At 56.9% G+C, this 19565-nt stretch overlaps 6 protein-coding genes across 6 annotated transcripts; 2 read left to right on the plus strand and 4 right to left on the minus strand.

Annotated features, from left to right (window-relative positions):
• Positions 1–122: 122 nt before the first annotated feature.
• Positions 123–1988, plus strand: PUNSTDRAFT_139311 (aspartic peptidase A1; the record flags this gene model as incomplete). The annotated part of the gene is made up of 12 exons (XM_007389009.1): positions 123–374; positions 429–495; positions 556–675; positions 735–924; positions 982–1140; positions 1197–1267; positions 1320–1330; positions 1389–1404; positions 1460–1610; positions 1667–1733; positions 1787–1827; positions 1892–1988. The coding sequence occupies 12 exons, from the start codon at positions 123–125 to the stop codon at positions 1986–1988; spliced, it is 1242 nt and encodes a 413-aa protein (XP_007389071.1).
• A 169-nt stretch (positions 1989–2157) lies between these two features.
• PUNSTDRAFT_116897 (uncharacterized protein) lies at positions 2158–2779 on the minus strand (the record flags this gene model as incomplete). The annotated part of the gene is made up of 3 exons (XM_007389010.1): positions 2158–2240; positions 2310–2432; positions 2491–2779. 3 exons carry the CDS (start codon positions 2777–2779, stop codon positions 2158–2160), a joined length of 495 nt encoding a protein of 164 aa, XP_007389072.1.
• A 1445-nt stretch (positions 2780–4224) lies between these two features.
• Positions 4225–6403, plus strand: PUNSTDRAFT_146935 (cytochrome P450; the record flags this gene model as incomplete). Its single annotated transcript, XM_007389011.1, has 9 exons — positions 4225–4423; positions 4500–4833; positions 4900–5048; positions 5109–5224; positions 5289–5411; positions 5473–5744; positions 5846–5973; positions 6055–6187; positions 6254–6403. 9 exons carry the CDS (start codon positions 4225–4227, stop codon positions 6327–6329), a joined length of 1530 nt encoding a protein of 509 aa, XP_007389073.1. The 3' UTR covers positions 6330–6403.
• A 365-nt stretch (positions 6404–6768) lies between these two features.
• PUNSTDRAFT_77708 (TPS1 protein) lies at positions 6769–8744 on the minus strand (the record flags this gene model as incomplete). The annotated part of the gene is made up of 6 exons (XM_007389012.1): positions 6769–6876; positions 6967–7164; positions 7282–7677; positions 7808–8015; positions 8111–8259; positions 8337–8744. The coding sequence occupies 6 exons, from the start codon at positions 8742–8744 to the stop codon at positions 6769–6771; spliced, it is 1467 nt and encodes a 488-aa protein (XP_007389074.1).
• Positions 8745–10352: 1608 nt separating this feature from the next.
• Positions 10353–13779, minus strand: PUNSTDRAFT_139315 (uncharacterized protein; the record flags this gene model as incomplete). The annotated part of the gene is made up of 6 exons (XM_007389013.1): positions 10353–10421; positions 10472–12788; positions 12844–13112; positions 13173–13329; positions 13386–13528; positions 13582–13779. The coding sequence occupies 6 exons, from the start codon at positions 13777–13779 to the stop codon at positions 10353–10355; spliced, it is 3153 nt and encodes a 1050-aa protein (XP_007389075.1).
• Positions 13780–15033: 1254 nt separating this feature from the next.
• PUNSTDRAFT_146938 (alpha/beta-hydrolase) lies at positions 15034–16107 on the minus strand (the record flags this gene model as incomplete). The annotated part of the gene is made up of 3 exons (XM_007389014.1): positions 16030–16107; positions 15872–15969; positions 15034–15816 (listed from the first exon to the last, which is right to left on the minus strand). The coding sequence occupies exons 1-3, from the start codon at positions 16091–16093 to the stop codon at positions 15034–15036; spliced, it is 945 nt and encodes a 314-aa protein (XP_007389076.1). The 5' UTR covers positions 16094–16107.
• Positions 16108–19565: the final 3458 nt, after the last annotated feature.

Consider the following 19565-nt stretch of genomic DNA (forward strand, 5'->3'; position numbering starts at 1 on the left):
CTGGCTTGACCCGGATGCTACATGGTCTTCACTATAAAACGCCCAATCGTACGTCTTCGTTGCGTATCGTCGGCTCCCTCTCTCCGCTAAGCTGGTGCACTTTGCGTTCAACGGCTGCGAAAATGCTGTCAAGATCGACCTCTCTTTGTCTCCTTACCGTTGCATTGGGTGCCGCTGCGCTTCCCGCTCCGCGTGCCACGCCGAACCTTGGCCTCTCCTTCACATCCAAGTTTAATACCAAGGGCACCCAGAAGTTCGACTTGGCCAGGGCCGATCGTGCACGTATCGAAGCGATGGCTCACACAGGCCATGCCATCAAAAGCGGCAACCATAAACGGGCCAGCGCATACTCCGTCGACGCTACCAACGCTGCTGTACGTCCGACAGCACATTATGCAGTGATTTCAATGTTGACTTCAAGCGCGCAGGTTGTATACACCACAACGATCACCATCGGTTCGGAGGGTGAACAGTACAGTGTGCTGGTCGATACAGGTAAGCACATTCCATTTATCTACCTCCTACTATGCGGCTCAACAGAAATCCATGGTTCAGGGAGCAGCAACACGTGGGCTGGTTCTGCCAAACCGTATACCCGTACTAGCACCACGAACTGCTCGTCCGGCATATTCACGGAAGTAGACTACGGTTCTGGCCTCTTTTTCGGCGAGGTATGTGCGTCCTTGTGGGAAGGGCTTGATGCTGACGCTGTTCTGACTTGTCTACTTCACCAGGCACGGATACCGTAGCATTGTCTCCGCAAATGGCGGTGCACAATATGTCCGTCGGCTATGGCCTTGTTACCGAAGGCTTCGACGAAGTCGACGGTTTGCTCGGCATCGGCCCCAAGATTCTGACATGGGGTACCGTCGACGGCATGACAGATTACATCCCAACCATCATCGACGAACTTGCGGCACAAGGGTACGTCCACTGCACGATACAGTTGTTTTGGACATTGAGGCCCTGAACATTTGTCAGCACAATACCTTCGGACATGTTTTCGATCTACTTCCAGCCAACTACCACCATGAGCCTCAAGAATGGCGAGCTCACGATTGGTGGCGTGGACAGCGCCAAATGCGAAAGTGCCGTCACCTACGTTCCACTCACGACGACCACGCCGGCGGCATACTACTGGTCAGTATTTGACGACCTCATGAATGTGACCAGGATAACTCAGGCGGACCTCTCAGGGGTATTGACGCAGCTTTGACGTACAACAATTCCGCTGTGCTGGAGAAGACCGCGGGCATCGTTGATACCGGTAAGTACTCATCTCCTATGGCATGAGAACAGCTGACTGACGTGATACGCAGGTACCACACTGGTGCGTAGCGTATAGCTCATAGTTTTATTGCAATGCTGATAGTCGCTCATCCTGCCAGACTTACATCGCTTCAAGTGAGTCTGCGCTGGCTGAATTCCGTCACCGAACTGATGGGCGGTCTTTGTCAAGACGCCTTTGCAAAATACCAGAACGCAACCGGCGCCACACTGGACTCAACCACTGGACTCCTCAGCATCACTCCAGACCGGTATGAGAATCTCTTGGGCCTGGACATCGTGATCGGAGGTCAAAACTTCAAGCTGACGCCCAATGCGCAAGTGTAAGTCATAGCTCCTCGTTCGTATACCCCGGATGCTTATGAATGATGCTGTTCAGCTGGCCACGAGCTCTGAATGCCGAAATCGGAGGCTCGGATGACTCCTTGTACCTCATCGTCAACGACGTGCGATCTCTCCGTATCCTTCTAAAAGCTGTTCACATTCATACCCCGCGCAGATCGGAACACTCGTCGGATCAGGCCTCGATTTCATACTCGGGTATGTTGATACTTAGTACCCCGTGGCACAGCTGTCTCATGGACTATTGTTGCCTTTCCTATAGGTACACGTTCCTGGAGAGGTATTACAGCGTCTTTGATGAGACAAACCAAAGAATGGGCTTCGCATCTACAACGCAGACGAACGCGGTGGTTAACTGAATATGGTGAAGGACGGGATGTACTAGGATCCTATGCAATACATATCCCCAGTCTATAGGATGGTAACTGAGTACATAGGCACATCAAGTAATTATCAAGCTATGATGGCGGCAGTATAATGGCTGCACCAGTATGGTGGTATTTGGGGCACACATGCAAGGATATGATTCTAGTTGTTGTCGAGGTCCGAATCATGCGCGCTTCGGCCTGGGCCTAGGTCCGGGCTTGCCCGGAGGCGGTCGATTCGGAGGTCTACAGGCAGGACAAGCAATGAACCGTCAGTTCTCCAACTCATCTGCACTGAGGAAGCGTAGAGCTCACCCGAAGGTCCACGGGACAATCTCAACCTCAGCGGGGCCGGACTCGTCTTGACCCTGGTGTAAAAGGCGGTCCCCTTCGTTGGCGATAATATCACGCAGGGGTGAGAGATTGGCCTGGACGGAACTGTACTCCGGATCAACGTCAGCACAACATCCACCAGAAACGTAGTTATGAGACTGACGGAAGTGCAGATGGATGCATGGTAGAAAGGCGAGATGCGATGTAGTTGAGCAGTGGGTTCTGAAATCGAGGGATTGGTTGTAATGCTTTGATGTTTGTGTCCAGACAAGAGCGTCTTTTATACTCAGTGCAACCCCGAGGCCACCGTACACGCGTGACCATGTGCTGTGCAACGCGATGGCAATTCGTGGCTTCAGCCTTCCGAGCTCGCGCAGCCTACGATCGCAGGCTGTCCATCTTAGGCCACCCTGCACTGGCCAGAGGGGTGCACAGCATGCCCCAGACCTCATCTCGGGCTGAGGATCGACCGCGCGTGTCTTTCCGGCTCCACAACGCTCCTCAGTCACGGTGACAGACTATTCCGAGGTCGCAGCACAGCCGTGGGCCATGCTGGGATACGGACGGGTTGTCTGGGTTCGTGGAACCGGTAAAGCCAGATCATCGGGGAAACAATAAGGCCGTCTGTCAACAATGGGTCGTCTCCAGGGAGCTAAGCGCATGCAAAACTAGAGAACGCATTACGCGAGCTCAAGGCTATGGCGGCAAGAGTCAAGCAAGCTGCAGCATAGAGCCGGTCGAGCGCCCGCACTCAAATCCATTGAGCACACATAACGTGATCATTGAAATTCGTTCCGGCCGCTTCGCTTTGCCATTCACGATGCAATGCGTCGTCAACGGGCTATATCCATCATAATGCACGCGCTATACAAAACGGTATACAAAATCGTCATCGGAATTGGAACTGCATGTGAACACAACAAGAATGGATCATTCGCCCGACAGTCATCGTGGCTGCGGCTTACGGGTTTGTCTGGGTATGGGCTTAGTGGAAAGACCGCTTCCCTGTATTGGGCACGGCACCGGCGGCAATATGTGTGTCGAATCGATCCAAAGAGCTACCACAGCGCTTACCCATACGTGGCCATCGCATGAGCCTGGTCTGACTCGGAGGCCAAGGCCGAGTCAACCGGGAGGTGAAGCTGGTCAACTGTGGCCATTGGGGTTGGTAATAAAGGGAGCTGCTCTTCGAGTGTTTATCAACAGGGGCGTTGATGTGTGCGATGCTTTTTTATACTCTGACAGGAGTTATTCTGCAGCTACAGACCTTACGGGAAGTCATCCATTGTTGTCGTAACACCTCCAGGGGACAATCCAAATGCAGGTAAAACAAGCATGCCCAGGACAAATCGAGACGCCGAGCTGCTCGCTACCGAAATGCAACCGGACACACTGCAGGCAGTATGCATAGAGATCAAATTTGTGCATGGCGACCGGCAAGAGATCTCTCATCCTTCAACTCGGGAGTACACGCTCAAGCTCCCATTTCCGGACGTCCCCAGCAATTTGGCAGTTACGCCTTTGGTACTCGAAGGCAAATGGCAACCTTTGCCAGCAGGTTCCAACTGTCCTTACGATGAGCCGGCCCCAGTGATAGCGAAGATGATGGAACAACGCTGGGTAGAGGAAACTTGAAAGTGACATGCATCCCGGCGCTTGTGAGATAGTGATCCAGTTGACGGTCGCTCAACGTGAAGACGTCGAGATGCCTGAATAGTCCCGATAGTATACGGCTTCGTAGCGTGTCGATTGTGTCACGGTCGCGACACGCTGCGGTGAGGACCGTAGTCCATGCCTGCTAGCCAGGGGGCATCATGTATCTGTGTGTATCAACGGTGCGTATCAACGCCACCGACGCGACTTGCCTCTCGAAAGTCCCTTGCGGACGCGCACGACGATGGTGGCCTCGCTGCACCTCCAAATAATCAGCGGATTTGTCTTCCTGCTCGCTGCCTACCTACTGAAGAAACTCGAAGCGAAGCGGGGACGCGAGCCGCTCCCGCCTGGACCGAAAGGCTTGCCCATCCTCGGCAATATCTTGCAATGGCCCAAAGAGGCGGGCTGGAAGACGTTCGCGGAGTGGCGGAGAACATACGGTCCGTGCTCTTCCCCCCTCCCCCTCTCTTGTATCTGTACCTTACAACAGCCTGAATGCTTGGGTAAACGTTGCAGGTGACATCGTCTACTGCAACCTCGCCGGCGACCCCTGGGTAGTGCTCAACTCCCCCCAGGCGGCCCAGGATCTGTTCGAGAAGAAGGGCAGCATCTACTGCGACCGGCCGTACATGACGATGTCGTCCGAGCTCGTCGGCTGGCGCGAGACTCTGCTCGACATCGCGCCGTATGATGAACGCACGCGCGAGCTTCGGCGGCTCATCACCAAGCAGCTCGGCAGCAAGACCAACCTCGGTGGCTACGCGGACCTACTGCAGACGCAGGTGCAGCGCTTCCTGCGTCGCGTGCTGGACGATCCGGAGTCGGAACGGCTGGGGACGCACATCCGGACGTGAATACGTTTCTGTCTGTTTGCGTACGCTCGCCGCGAGCTGACGTTGCGTTGTGGAAAGGAAAGGACGATCGCCGCCGTTATACTGGACATCGCGTACGGGTACGAGGTGCAGGAGAAGGACGACCCGTTGATTCGCCTTGCGGACGGGACGCTTAAGGAGCTCGTGCAGGTCCTCACGCCGGGCGCGTACCTCGTCGACTCCCTACCCCTCCGTGCGTCCTCTCTCCTCACACAGTTTTTCGCTATCGGGACTGACTGGGATGCTTGATAAGTCCGCCACATACCCGATTGGCTCCCTGGCGCCGGGTTCAAACGCGTGGCGGCGCGGATGCGGCGGCATCGCGAAGAGCTCGTCGACACGCCCTTTCTCCGCGTCAAAGAGCAGCTCGTACGTCCTCACCCCACTCTGTTATCGGCGTCTCCCGTGTACCGACGTGTTGTCCCCGATAAAGGCGCACGGCACCGCCAAGCCGTCCTTCACGGCGAGCCTGCTTGAGCAACCTGGCGTGACCTCGGCGGACGAAGACTTCATCAAAGCCGCCGCGTCCATCATCTACACCGGCGGGTCGGACACCGTACGCGCACCTCCTGCTCCTCCTCTCCCTCTGCTTCACCACTGATACCCCTCTTATCCAGACGATCCCGAACGCGCACTCCTTCTTCCTCGCGATGACGCTCCACCCCTCCGCCCAAGCCACCGCCCAAGCCGAGCTCGACCGCGTCGTCGGCCCGGACCGGCTACCGACGCTCGCCGACCGCCCGATGCTGCCGTACGTCGACGCCCTCGCGCGGGAGGTGCTCCGGCGCTACCCCGCCATCCCTCAAGGCCTGCCGCACGTGTCACGCGAGGAAGACGTCTACGCCGGTTTCCGGATCCCCAAGGGCGCGAACGTCATCGCCAACATCTGGTGAGCTTTACCCCCTCCCCCCCTTCCTCATCCCATCTCCCGAGGGGCAAGATATGGATATAAAAAAAGCGACGCTGAGAGGTGACCGCGTGTGCTCTCAGGCGGTTCTGTCGCGACCCGGCGACGTACGCCGACCCGCTCGCGTTCAAACCCGAGCGCTTCTTGGGACCGACGCCCGAGCGCGACCCGCGCGATTTCGTGTTCGGGTTCGGAAGACGCGTGTGTCCCGGTACGCCTTCTCTCCGAGCAATTAAGCCCCCTCTTGACTTGCCCTATCGACTTTCCATTTTTCAAATTTTCTACGCGCCAGGCATCAACCTCGCCGACTCCTGGGTCTTCCTCGCTGTCGCCATGTCCCTCGCGACGCTCTCCATCTCCCCCGCGACCGACGCGGACGGGAACGCGATCATCCCGAAAGAGGAGCACACAACGGGCGTCATAAGGTAAATGCCGTTCTCCCTCCTAACGCTTACGGAGGTGTCTCACGCGGTGCCGACTCTGCGGCCCAGCTACCCGAAACCCTTCCCTTGTTCCATCAAACCAAGATCATCCAAGGCCGAAGCGCTCGTACGCGCCCTCGACTGAACGAACGCCCATCTCCCTCCCCGGTGGACGCACCGGTGCTCCATACTCGTACGCATCGAGACGCGGCCCTCAATGCCCACTCGCAACTTTTCTTGATTCACGACCTTTCCACGCCAACGACCCCCGGATGCAATCAACCCGTATATATTTCGCATTTGTGCCCATCTATTGCATTACAAGTAAAAAAACATATTCTTCGAGGTTCGTACAATTGCGCGAGCAGCTACGGGCCATGGCGTGCTGCGTGTGAAGTACCGAAAAAAAAGGGGGGTGCGTACATACTACATACATTTGTTTTGCGTTTTTATTCCCTTCTTCTTCTTCGTCGTCGTCGTCATGGTCGAGAAGAGCATATCATATAATGCAATAAACGGTTTTGTAACCCATCTAACCAGAAGTGTCTTTTTTTGTTCCGGAGGACCAGGGGATCGGTTTAGTGTCATGCGCCGTCGGATTGGAGGCGTTTCATCTCCTCTTCGGGGTTGAGCTTGCCCATCTCGCGCACGAAGGACGTGCCCCAATACGCGGCCGAGTACTTGTTGACATACTACACGAGCATCGCGGAAGGTCAGATAAGAAAAAGCGGGAAAGACGCCAACAAAATAAGAAAAAAAAAGGGGGGGGGGAGGAAGCGCACCTTGAACAGCTTCCGGTGGTTCTCCGCGCGCTGCTCGGCCGGCATGGTGACCGCCTCGAAGATGGCGTCGGCGACCTGCTGCGAGTCCCACGGGTTGACGACGAGCGAGCCGTTCAAGCTCTGGGCCGCGCCCGCAAACTCGGAGAGGATCATCACGCCCTGACGTTCCTGCTGGCACGCGATGTACTCGTACGAAACCTAACGACCGGGCCGATCGTGAGTAAGAGAGGGTGAAGGACACGGAGAGTGAGGGTGAAGGACAGGGAGAAAGGGAGGGTAAGGGAAAAAAGGAAAAAGGGAAAAAAAAAAACTCACGAGGTTCATCCCGTCCCTCGTCGACGACACCAAACACACGTCCGACACCGCATACAACGCGCACAGCTCGTCGAACGGCAAGCTCTTGTGCATAAAATGGATCGGCATAAAATCGACCGTGCCGAACCGGCCGTTGATCCGGCCCACGAGCTCGTTCACCGTGCTCCGCAGGTTCTGGTACTCCTCCACGTCCTGCCGGGAGGGCACGGCGAGCTGGACGAGCACGATCTTGCCGATCCACTCCGGGTGCTGGGAGAGGAAGAGCTCGAGCGCGTGCAGCTTTTGGGGCACGCCCTTGATGTAGTCCAGCCGGTCGACGCCGACGATGACTTTGACGCCGTCGAAGCGGCGCTCGAGCGCGGCGAGCCGGTCTTTGACCGCGGGTTTTTCGAGGTTCTGGTGGTGTGTGTGTGTGTGTTCGCGTGCGAGGGGTGAATTTTAGCGCTCAGAACGCTGGTGAGAATGAAAGAGAGAGAGAGAGAGAGAGGAGAGAGAGGGTGAAAGGGATGGGGGTAACGGTGCTTACGGAGATGAAGCTTTGCGGGTCGATGCCGATGGGGAAGGTGCCGACGTGGGCGAGCCGGCCCTCGAACTCGACGCCGTTCGGCATGGTGGGCAGGCCGAGGATGCGGGTGCAGGAGGAGAGGAAGTGCCGGGCGTAGTCGTACGTGTGGAAGCCGATGAGGTCCGAGTAGAGGATGCCGAGCAAGATCTCGCGCCGGACGGGGAGAATGCTTTAAAGCGCGGACACGTGAGTAAGAGAGACACAGACACACGCGCGCGCAAGAGAAAGAGAGGGAGAGAGAAGGGGGGAGGGGGAAAGACGAACCGGTAGATCTCGGAGGAGGGGAAGGGGGTGTGGAGGAAGAAGCCGATCTTGACGCCCGAGAGCGATTCCGATTCGGAGGGGACGGGCACGTCGCCTTCGATGCCCTCCGTGATGCGCTCGAGCTCCGTCGTCGTCGTGCTGCTCGCGCCCTTGCACCCAAAAAGAACAGCGAGGCGTTAGCGATCTATCACGCGTGTCATTCCCAGCGCGCGCGATCTCCGCTCACCTGCTTCGTGCGGTTGGGTTCGACGAGGCCGCGGAGGAGCATGGGGAGGAGCATGAGGTGGTAGTCCTGGACCCAGACCATGCTTCCCGGCCGGATCACGGTGCGGACGGCGTGGGCGAAGGCGAGGTTGGCCTGGCGGTACGCCTGCCAGTTGGCCTCGTCGAAGTTCATCTCGCCCGGGTGGTAGTGGAACAAGGGCCAGAGGATCGAGTTGGAGAAGCCGTTGTAGTGGCGGTCGGCGACGTCGTCGTCGAGGTAGACGGCCTGGCAGCTGTACTCGTCCGAGAGCCGCTTGTCGACGATGGGCCGGTCTTTGACCGGGATGTAGAAGCCGGGCCAGCCGATCCAGGTGAAGGTGAGCGACTTTTTGCAGCCGGAGAGGGCGGAGACGAGGCCGCCGGAGGACATCTTGAAGTGGTACTCGCCCGAGGCGTCCTTGGTGATGGTGATCGGGAGACGGTTGGAGACGACGATGAGGTGCGACGAGTCGCCAAAGTCGGTCGCGCCCATGGCGTCTGCGGTGGACGAGGACGGGGTTGCGGGGGTGGGGGTGGTGTCGGGCATCGGTTGGGCGGGGGTGGGCGGGTGGTATTAGTAGTGGTGAGATCGGGGTATGCTCGGGGACACCCTGGGGCGCTATCGGATGGCGGCTATGTTGAGGATGTTGTGCGCGATGGCACGGTCGTCGAGGAGGGCGGATGAGATGGGGATGGATTCCTGGTCAGTTCCCCTTCCTGGCCGGGGCGCGACCATTTTCGACCTGTCGTCATCGATGATGGGCGAAAGAGAGACCGGTGGCTGGCGCGCCCGGCCACGTCCGGCCCGTCGGGCGCGCGCACGTTTGCCGAGGTCCAGCGAGTCCGGGGCCATCGATCGTCGCGAGTACCGTGTTTCTTTCGTCTTCGGGACGCGGGATCCCTGACCCTGACGCGCTTTCGGGCGTGGCCACGCTAGAACTCGGCCCTCCTCGTCTATAAGTAGACGGGTGGGAACAACTCATCATAGATTAGATCGCAAGCACGGAAAACATCGGTTCGTCTAACGCGAATGGACGTACTCTAACAAACACTCCGGGATAGGAGTTGCGTCGTCGTGGGAGGTGCCAATCCTGCACGTACGAATGTCATTGCATTTCAAGTGTTCAGGTATCAAATCTGGAAGCCTTCGTGTGTTAAGCTTTCATGAGCATCAGCTAGTTACGCGGCGCGACCGTGGTGCCCTCCTCGATTATGCCCGCGTTACTACCCCATGCACGTTGCGCTCACTGTCACCGTCGTTGGAAACCTCTAGACGCTTCAACGCTATCATGCTGCTTGTCGCAATGATACCGCGCCTCGCGAGTCTTCAGCGCCGCCCGTGGCTTGATTTGGGGGCATGAGGTGCGTCATGGCCGCTCCTTTACGCGTTGTTACTTCAGCTCACTATTCGACACGCAGGCAGGACACGGTCACAGCAGTCAGCTGTTCTACTGGCAATATCGTGAGTTCAGACGACGTCATCTCCATCCGCATTCATTCAGTCCTATCCAGTGCCGGGCAGGATGCGAATCGCCTACAATCCATCCGTTCGATGACGTCCATATGCATCAATTCCGCCGTCGCCTCGAAACCTGCAAGTTCATGGCGATCCGTCGCGAGAGCGCCGCCGTTTCCCGAGCCAGCCCGGGGCACCCACTCACGAAGCTCTGCCAAGTAGCGGATGAGATCGTCGCAAGTTCTGCATACGCAGGGAAGTAAGCTGCGGTGCATATGGCGAGTAAGTACAAACCACGACGACAATACATAGGCATCTAGTAATGTGGGTTTCTGTCCGGTTTCACTAGACAGAAGAAAAAACTTATTGATATGATTGGACAGACTTCGTAAGAACCACCCAGGGACACCTGCACGGCGCTCAAGGCACGTGGCGCGAGTGCCCTACGCAACCGCAGTGTCACGGGGAACATCGACTTTGTAGCAGCGCACGAGTAAAAAATGTTGATTACAAAAGTGTCGTACATCGCATCTCATGCACCTTCTAATTCGTCGTCGCTTCGCGCGCGTCGGAGGCTATCGCGGAACCTTCGCCACCTTCATCCTGCGAGATCTAGACGCGGGTCAGAGGCGGATGGATATCGCAAGCGAACACAATCTCACCATGAGCTCATGAATCTCACGAAGGAGACGGGAACAGTAATCCGCGTAGCCCTCTTGTCCAATCTCCGTGAGCATTGCCCGAGCGGTCGTGATATGCTCAACAGCCTCGGCATACCGACGCTGGTCGCGATCGAGTAAGCCCATGTAAATGTAACACCAAGCCATCTCGTAGCGATTCCCGATGCTTGAAGCATGGTCGAGAGCGCGCCCTAGCTTCTCCGCGGCTTGGTCATACCGCTCTTGGACACGATCAATATCAGCTAAGCTCTGCAGAGATCTCGTAACACCGAGTCGGTCTCCGATCTCGGAGTACACGTCGAGGGCCCGGGTGAGCTTCTCTATCGCCTGGGGGTACTCGGCCTGCATGCGATGGACCTCGCCCAAGCTTTTCAGGCAACCCGCCACGCCCAATCGGTCTCCGATCTCGGAGTACACGTCGTGGGCCCGGGTGACCTTCTCTATCGCCTGGGGATACTCGTCCTGCATGCGATGGACCTCGCCCAAGCTTTTCAGGCAACCCGCCACGCCCAATCGGTCTCCGATCTCGGAGTACACGTCGAGGGCCCGGGTGAGCTTCTCTATCGCCTGGGGGTACTCGTCCTGCATGCAATGGACGTCGCCCAAGCTTTCCAGGCAATCCGCCACGCCCTGTCGGTCTCCGATCTCGGAGTACACGTCGAGGGCCCGTGTGAGCTTCTCTATCGCCTGGGGATACTCGTTCTGCATGCGATGGATGTTGCCCAAGCTTTTCAGGCAATTCGCCATGCCCCGTCGGTCTCCGATCTCGGAGTACACATCGTGCGCCTGGGTGACCTTCTCTATCGCCTGGGGGTACGCGTCCCACATCAGATGAATATTGCCCAGTCGACGCAAAGCTCCTGCTAGCTGTTTCCTGTTGTCGGAACGACTGCACTCTTCACAAGCATTCTCAAGGTCCTCCATTGCTAATTGGTAGTGGTCCGTTCTGTACAAGAGCTCCCCCCTGGCGGTCAGACCTTCAGCGCGAGCTATACCTATCGCGTAAAGATCCCAGTTATCAAGTAATTGAGAGATAAGTTCAGTCGAGGGTCGCAGGTGGCACTGGAAGCGGGTGAACAAGAATGCTGCTTGCGCGACACCCGGCATCGTGTCTATTAGACGGTCGAGCTCCCACTTGAACAGGGAGATAATATTACCCGTTTCCGGGAGTAGGGTTTTGTACGCTGACTGGAAGTCGGCATCTCCGAGTTTCTTACCGGCGTGCTTTTCGACCAGCTGAACGTAATATCGCAGCAGTGCTTCGCGTTGGCACGGGGCAAGAAGAGGTTGCGGCGAAGTGGTGACATCGTGCTTATTGACGTGCTCGCGGATGGGAGCAAGCACCTTGATTCCCTGGTCCTCAGCCTTGAAGGCGAGGCCAGATCCTAGGACCGTCGCCAAAGCCACGTCGACGTCGTCGAAGCCCAGGTCCATCTTCTCGAGCTGCTCGACTCCACCAAGGACACCGTCGGGCAGGCGACAGATCACGGCGAGCAACGGGATCGCTTCCTTAACGAGGCGCATCGGTGCGGACTGCAGCGACATCGATATCGAGACACGCAGACTGGTCTCGCGGGATGGAGATATGTGGTCCGTCTGTAATAGCGTACTTTTGTGTTTGTCCCATCGCTGCAGTAGACGGCTGCATGCTGACGATGACTTGAGCTGGGCGAGAAGTTTGACGGCAAGCGGCAGACCGTCGCATCTCTCGAGGAGCAGGTCGAGGTCTCGGTATTCCTTCTGCGGTGTTTCTGGTCTTATGGACAGAAAGAGCTCACGAGCAGGGATATGACCTAAAGGAGCAAGGCGCATGGGCGTCCACTGAACATCCGCATCGGCGGGTGGAATGTCTCCTCGCATAGTCACGATGAGCCGGACTTTCGAGATCGCCGCTAATGTCCTGAGGACTTCGGTGAGCTTTTGCCTGATGTTGGGAGTGTCCGAGTCCCAGGGACTCTCGAAGTTATCGAGAACAAGCACGACGGGACGGCCCGCAGCCGACAATTTCGCCTTGAGGTGTTCCATGGGATCCCCGTTCACCGACGGACTACGGTCCACAGCCTGAAGGACAGCGTTGATAAGAGATGATTCAGTGACGAGCGTATCGCAACGGATGAAGTAGCAGTCGCTCTGGTCCTTGACGGCGTCGACCACGCTAAGCGCTACGGAGGTCTTGCCGATACCTCCGGTGCCTAAAATGGCTATATGGTGCCGTTGTGCGTCGCGTAGTTGGTCGATTGCGTCATTCACGACGGTGTCTCGTCCATACAGGCGGGGAGGGGCAGGGACAAAATGGAGGCTGATACGATGGCGTCGGCATATCTCATCATACGAGACTAAGCCGGTTGACGAACCTTACGTCCGCAGAGGCATCGGCCTTCGCACCACTCGAAATCCCCTCTACCAGTGGAGCCAAGGGCTGTCCAACGGATTTGACCCGGATCAGTTCCGTGTATATCTCCGTCATGATGAAGCGGAGATCCTTCATGTCAGAGTGAACTTTCTTCACGCCCAAGCTTATGTCCGTCGCTTTCGAGTAAACGTCGTCCAATCGAGAGTACACGACGCCCACCGCAGCGTTCAATGTCATCAACCCTAAGCGGACCTGGCTGGTGACGACAACCTGGGAGCAAAAAGAATGTCGTCAGGATCGCAAACAATCTGCCACCGTTTTCGATCGCACCGTGAATTCTTGGAGGCATCTATCGATCTTGGTGTTATAGCCCGAAATCGTATCCGCTATATACTCCCTCCTGCGGAGAGCCCGGAACCAAGCTCTAAGTGAGAATCGCCTCGACAGTTTGAGCGGTTCTAGGCCTTTCTTTATCTTCGTCAATGTACTAAGGGAGAGAAGTCAGCACGATGCGATATCTTGTTCTGCGGCTGCGGGACGTACTCGTGGACCGAATCTAGACATTTCTTCAGGTCTGGAGGCACGTCCTCGTCCCGTTTACCGTCGAGGATCCCGAGCATGGTGCCGGTGAGCTTGAATACACGGCCGGCCAACTCTTCGCAGTCTTCTCGGTTTTTGCGGACTTTCTATTAAACAGCGTGTCAATATGAAACGGATGAAGGAAGAGTGCACGACTTACCTGTACCATCTTGATGAGTTCCCTTGCGACCTTGACGGATCCCTTCAGAGGATCGCAGATGACGACGCCCTCCGTGAGAGCCTCGAGGATGGATAAGACCGTCTCGCCATTCGCCAGGGCGTGATCCAGTCGCTTCTGGTAATTTGCGACTTCGGGCTCCTCGGAAGGATTTACCGCGGGCTGGGGAGGGGAAGCCATGACAAGAGCGAGCGTTGGGGTCTCAAAATTGACGACGCTCGGGCATATATCCGTGTACAGCCTAGTAGCAGACACAGCACGTCTTGCGCGTGGGCAGTCATTTCGGGACGAGGCGATGCGAGAGGCCGTAAGTGGCAAGTATGCTTGTGCCGATTCTGGGCGAGGGATGGCGATAGTGCGCTGTTTCCCTCGGAATAGAGCATGAACAGCGTGCCGGCGCTTGGCCGGAACATGAGATCCAGGGTGCACTGGCACCGTGCGTTATCAGTTCGCTCGGTGGAGCATTTGAATAGTTCATCCTGTGCGTCGCAGAGCTTGAGGATAATGCGCATCATCGACAGCAGCGCGAGTAGCGTCCATGCTACCCATGGTTTCAACCTCCGACAAGCCGAAGTTCGCGGACGTGCTCCTGCATTGCCGTGGGACCGTTTCTGTATTCGTCGGCCCAGTGTGGTCACCCACCTCTGCGACGCAATGTTCTCTGGATAGCCATGGCTGTGGCATACGCACACAAGAATAATGGGATGACAGGCGCATCTCGGAGGAAAGCCTTCACGGACGGTCTCTTCTTCAGGCTTGACGTGTCTTACCCTGCGCCACCATCCGGTCGTTCCTGCACCGCCCAGCAGGTGTTATCCTCGCCAGGACGTTTCGGCGTCCGCTTCAGACCACATGGGAGGAAATGACGGGCACGGCGTGGCGTGAAGTTGCGAAGAGCAATCGCGTCGTTGAGGGGAGGAGAGCTTCCATGGACTCGATCCGCATGGATGGAGGCCTCCGTTGACAAACGTTGTCCCACTGGTGGGGGACGTGCGTGGACAAGGAGGCGAGTCACACATATGTTCGATGTACGGTGTTGGCGATGCTTACCATGTCTTTGCGCGTAGATCACAGGCGTGAGGGCTAGTCGCGGCTACCTTTCGCGCCGAGCCACGTCTTCGTTGTATCCACCTATCGGCAATGAGCTGACAGCGATGCCTTCCTCGGCGCAAACTCATGGCGTGTCCTATCGGTGCTGTGAACAATTGTCTCGAACGCGCTTGCCTGGGCTTCAACGCGTCTACGGACTCGCACGGGAGGATGCGGAGGCGAAGTCCGAAGGTTATATGGATTGTCGTGAGGTGCCATGCAGGCCGAGACGTATGACAACTGAGTCTATATATCCGATGCGCATGTAGAGTACATCACTGGTTATCAAGAAAATGTCCGGGCCTGGACCAAGTACTTCTGCTTGCACCGACTCGCTAATGGCTCTCACAACGTGTCGCCCAACCACTTCGCCACCTCCTCCGCCCACTCCTCCCCGTCGCCCGTCCCCAACACCCAGTTAACACTGATGTGGTTATGTCCCCTCGCCACGATCCTCAGCACCTCGCTCTCGTCCCTCCTCCTCTTCCACAGCTGCCTGAACAGCTCCTCGCTCCTCACGACTCCCTGCGGCTCCTTCTCCGCGTCCACCAGCAGCAGCAGCGGGAGCGCGCTGACCTGCTCGTCCGACAACGCGCGGAGTAACGCGAGCGGCTCGCGCTTCTTCTGCAACTCCGTCGGACCGAAATACTGCGCGAGGACCGGGGGAGGTACGGCGGGCGCAACACCGTCGATTTCGAACACGTACAATCCCGATTGCAGCACGAGCGCCTTCGTGCGTCTGGCAATATCCGTGCCCTGCAGAATCTCCGGGAGAAGGTAAGCCGTGGCGACGTTCACAGCACCGGCCGAGTGTCCCATCGCGACGAGCGTCTCCGCGTCTAGTTTTACGCTAGGGGTGGAAAGTGTGGAAGAGGCGTGTTGGATGACCCAGAGGATGGCGTCGCGGATATCCTCAGCCTGGGCCGGGAACTGGGCGGAGGGCGCGAGGCGGTAGTCGGGGATGACGACGACAAAACCTTTCCGGGCGAAGAAGGCGCCGATCGTGGTGTGCACCAGCCCCTGCGATTCGGGCAGCACGCGCTCGCCTGAGACGAAGCCGCCGCCGTAGGCCCAGAAGAGGATCGGGCGTGGGGATGCGGAGGACGTAGGCGGGTAGTAGATGTCAAGCTAGCGTACGAATTCGGGTTAGTGCAAGGAAGAGAGAAGAGGTATGGACTCGGACCTGGTGACGATCGGTGCCTCCGTATTGGTACGTCTTGCGCTCGACGCTGAGGATCTTATCCTTGTGAGCTAGCACGGCGGGTAACAAGGCTTGAATGGCTGGGAGGGACCATCCTCGTCAGACGTCGAGCTGCTCTTTCTATGAGGGTTTTCACTCACTGACTGGTAAGTTTGCAAAGACGTCCTCGCATTCCGCTTGGGTTTGCTTTCTGACAGCGTCCATGTTGATCTTGTAGATTCGAGGTTGTGGATTGCAGGCGGTGTGAGGTTGGTGATATACAGTCGAACATCTCACTGCTGCCAGTATCACGTGTTGGTGAGGGTGACGATGACGGGAGGACGTAAGCGCAAAAGACGTCACGAAGACGAGTAAGCACTGCATTGAAATCATTCCTGACCAATCAAATGAGAGGGCCACATAAGCTGTTCCGATTCGTCACCGTCAATGATGGTTCAAACTCACAAGTAGACCTGGTTTCTTGAAGACCATGATGTACCTCCAGATATCTTCGAGATAGCGACGCCCGCATATTATGGAGGCCCCGCTGTGCCTCAAACTATGATGAAATGTCTGTGGACCTGCAAGGTCGCATGAGCACTACTTGCAGGTACCCCATACTTCCAATCGCCGTCGTTGAATGTCTTTAACGATGATATGTCAACGGCCCAGTTGCTTCATGTTCATAGGCTGGTGTGAGTGACCTCCATCGCCTCTACAGCCGTACGTGCTGAAGCCCGCCGTCGACCGTATGGAAGTGCGCTTCCTGGTCTATGCCATTGAAGGCTGGGGCAGGAGCCCCATTGTTTCCTGCGTTCGGAGAGCGACAACAGCTTCACCAATACGTCCAACGCCGTCAAATTGGACAGACATCGTTGGCTTCTGCCACACTGCGAGAGGTTGCAATAATCAGCATCTCGCCCATATGGTCTCGATCGAGAATATGACTGAGGGGTCGTATCACATCGGAATGCTCTCGTGTTGTGTATGACGAGCGTTGAACGTTGAACATTGAACGTCAACGGGCCTCCGTCAGTACTGAGTACAGTAATACTTACGCCCCTGTTTCCCGCAAAATCGCGCTTATCCGAATCGCCCGATTTTGAGCCAGACCATCCAATCGCGGAACCGTGTACTCAGGCGCCGGTTCAATCCACCATTCGTCATTGCTGCAAGGCGATACCATGTATGCAGCTGCCCGACAATCGCCCTCTCCGCGATCTCGCATGTGCACGCCGGCGGTACACTCTCCCTAGCCCGACCCGACGAACGATAATCACATGGCATGCTCGCGTTCCCCTAGGTATCCCTGGGCTCGCTACCCCGCACCCCGGATGATGAGATTGGAACGCGGGGAGGACCGGGGTGGAAGACGATAAAGCGATCGCTGCCTTTCTGAGCGTCCACCAACGTTTTTCTCGTCCCCCTCGCTCAGAGTCAGCACTCTGGATCTTACCACACCTCAGCCACCCCTTAGGCACGTCCTTGTAAGGTGGAAATCCCCCCTCCCATGATATGCCTCTAAGGCCTTGCCGGGTTGGTATTTACCCGTTTTCGGGTACTTCCTGCGCCCCTCGACCCGATAGGCTGCCTGTCTCTTGGTATGCACCCATGTGTCTCTAGGAACTTCCCATGCAGCTTGCCCTGCTCTGGGTACGTACCGACCGAGTCCTGACGTATGTCCCTTGGAACGCACCCTCCCGTCGAGCGGGCCCCACGCGATTTATCGAATAGTTTCCAACCCCGCTAAAATGTCACTGGGGCGTTCGTTTCGTCACGAAGCGAATATGTCACGTGATCAGATGTTCCAAGGCGACGCGCGTGCGAGTCCCTTGCCGCACCCGTGCCGATCGGCTTTTCATTCACACACAAAGAGTCCGAACCATCGGTATGTCCCATATATCAAGTTCCGGCGATCAGAGTTTGAAAAGGTTTTCGAAAGCATAAACCGCCAGTTATGTCCAAAAAAATTGTGCCGGTTTCTGGAGTTCGTGGAGTGGTCAAGCCGCGTCCCAAGGTCGGTCGTTAATTTTTTCTTCTTCTTATACAAACACTTAAGTGAGCTCTGTCAATGAAAGAGATGCATTTCCGGAGTTTGAAAGTGTGAGATGAGATGAGACCTGGGAAGTTGATAAGATGCAAGAAGACTGTGATGTGCTTGCTGCGTTCTGCAATATGAAAATCTATACCTCCTTCGTATCGGGGGTCCTTGAGTTGGAGTGTGTAGCCACGTTGCCGGCCGACTCAAGCGGACGATACTCTCCATGGGCCTTCCCATGGGCGTATCGTTGTTAGATGTCCGCAAATCGGTACGTCCTCAGGGGGGTGATCGGCTGTCACTGTTGTTCACCTGGGACTTACCAGTGCCAACAGCCTTGGCGGGATGTACTGTGATTTGCCAATGGGCAGCGGTACATCCCCAAACCCGCCGTGAGCCCGCTAGCGCGCAGTGGTATGTCCCGCGTGCGTATCAGTTAGGCAGATGTATCATGGTACTTACCAATCTCGCCGAGCAGCCCCCGGGACGTACCATTACCGCTCGATGGGCCCACCGGGACGTACTAACATCCCAGTCAACCCACCGAAACATACCGCAGTGACTGCCGGGACGTGCCGCCGTCCCCAAGTGACTCGGCGGGATGTACCACCGTGCGGGCGATCTGAGACGTACCATCGCCACCGATCGACCCGGCTGGGACTTCCCACCGCCTCGGTCATCCCACCGGGATGTACCCCCTCCGCGCGGCGAAGCGACCGCCGCTGCACACTATCCGACGGGACTTAGCTCCAACGCGCCATGATACCAGCTGGGACGTACCATCACCGCCGATCGACCCGGCTGGGACTTACCACCACCTCGGTCATCCCACCGGGACGTACCCCCTCCGCGCGGCGAAGCGACCGCCGCTGCGCACTATCCGACGGGACTTACCTCCAATGCGCCATGATACCAGCATGCTAGCATAGGCCTTCAGCGGACATCGCCCGCGCTGTGATGGTAATCCAACGTGCAGGATATCATTAAACAAGGAATAGGAGAACTGTGCCGCCGTCGCCAGGTGACTCGGCGGGATGTAACCCTGTGCGGGCGACCTGGGATGTACCATCACCGTCGATTGGCCCGACTGGGACTTACCTCCTCTGCGCTGCAAAGCGACCATCGGGACGTACCCTTTCCGCGAAGCGACCGCTGGGACGTACCGCCGCTGCGCGCGGCATGACGAGACGTACTCTCATTACAAGGCAATAAGCTGGATTTTAACTCTGTGGCATTGGAACGTATCACCGCTGCATGCTACTCAGCTCCCCAGTGCTCTGTCGTACTTACCAGACTGTAACTGCCCATACGTGTACCTCACGCCCTTAGCCGTCAACATATATCGATTACGAAAACGCGTAACCTGGGCGATGAGCAATATCTATTCCGGTTGTGATTCTATGTTCGCCGACCACCATTTGTCATTACAGCTATGCACAGCAGAATATTATATATCTAGTCCGAGTCTCATGGCGAAATATTGTTGTATAAGTTAGACATCACGGATGCGTGCACGTTTGGCTTCACGATGTTGCATGATGGTCGCACGTATCGTACCTTCAGCTCTAAGCTGCGCATCATAGTCCACCTGTTCGCTCTCACCTTCAGTTCGCTGCCGCTTTTTCTTGCGCGGCTTAGGCACAGATGTACCGGACCGTT

This window comes from Punctularia strigosozonata (assembly GCF_000264995.1).
Source record: "Punctularia strigosozonata HHB-11173 SS5 unplaced genomic scaffold PUNSTscaffold_22, whole genome shotgun sequence".
NCBI classification, from domain to species: Eukaryota; Fungi; Basidiomycota; class Agaricomycetes; order Corticiales; family Punctulariaceae; genus Punctularia; species Punctularia strigosozonata.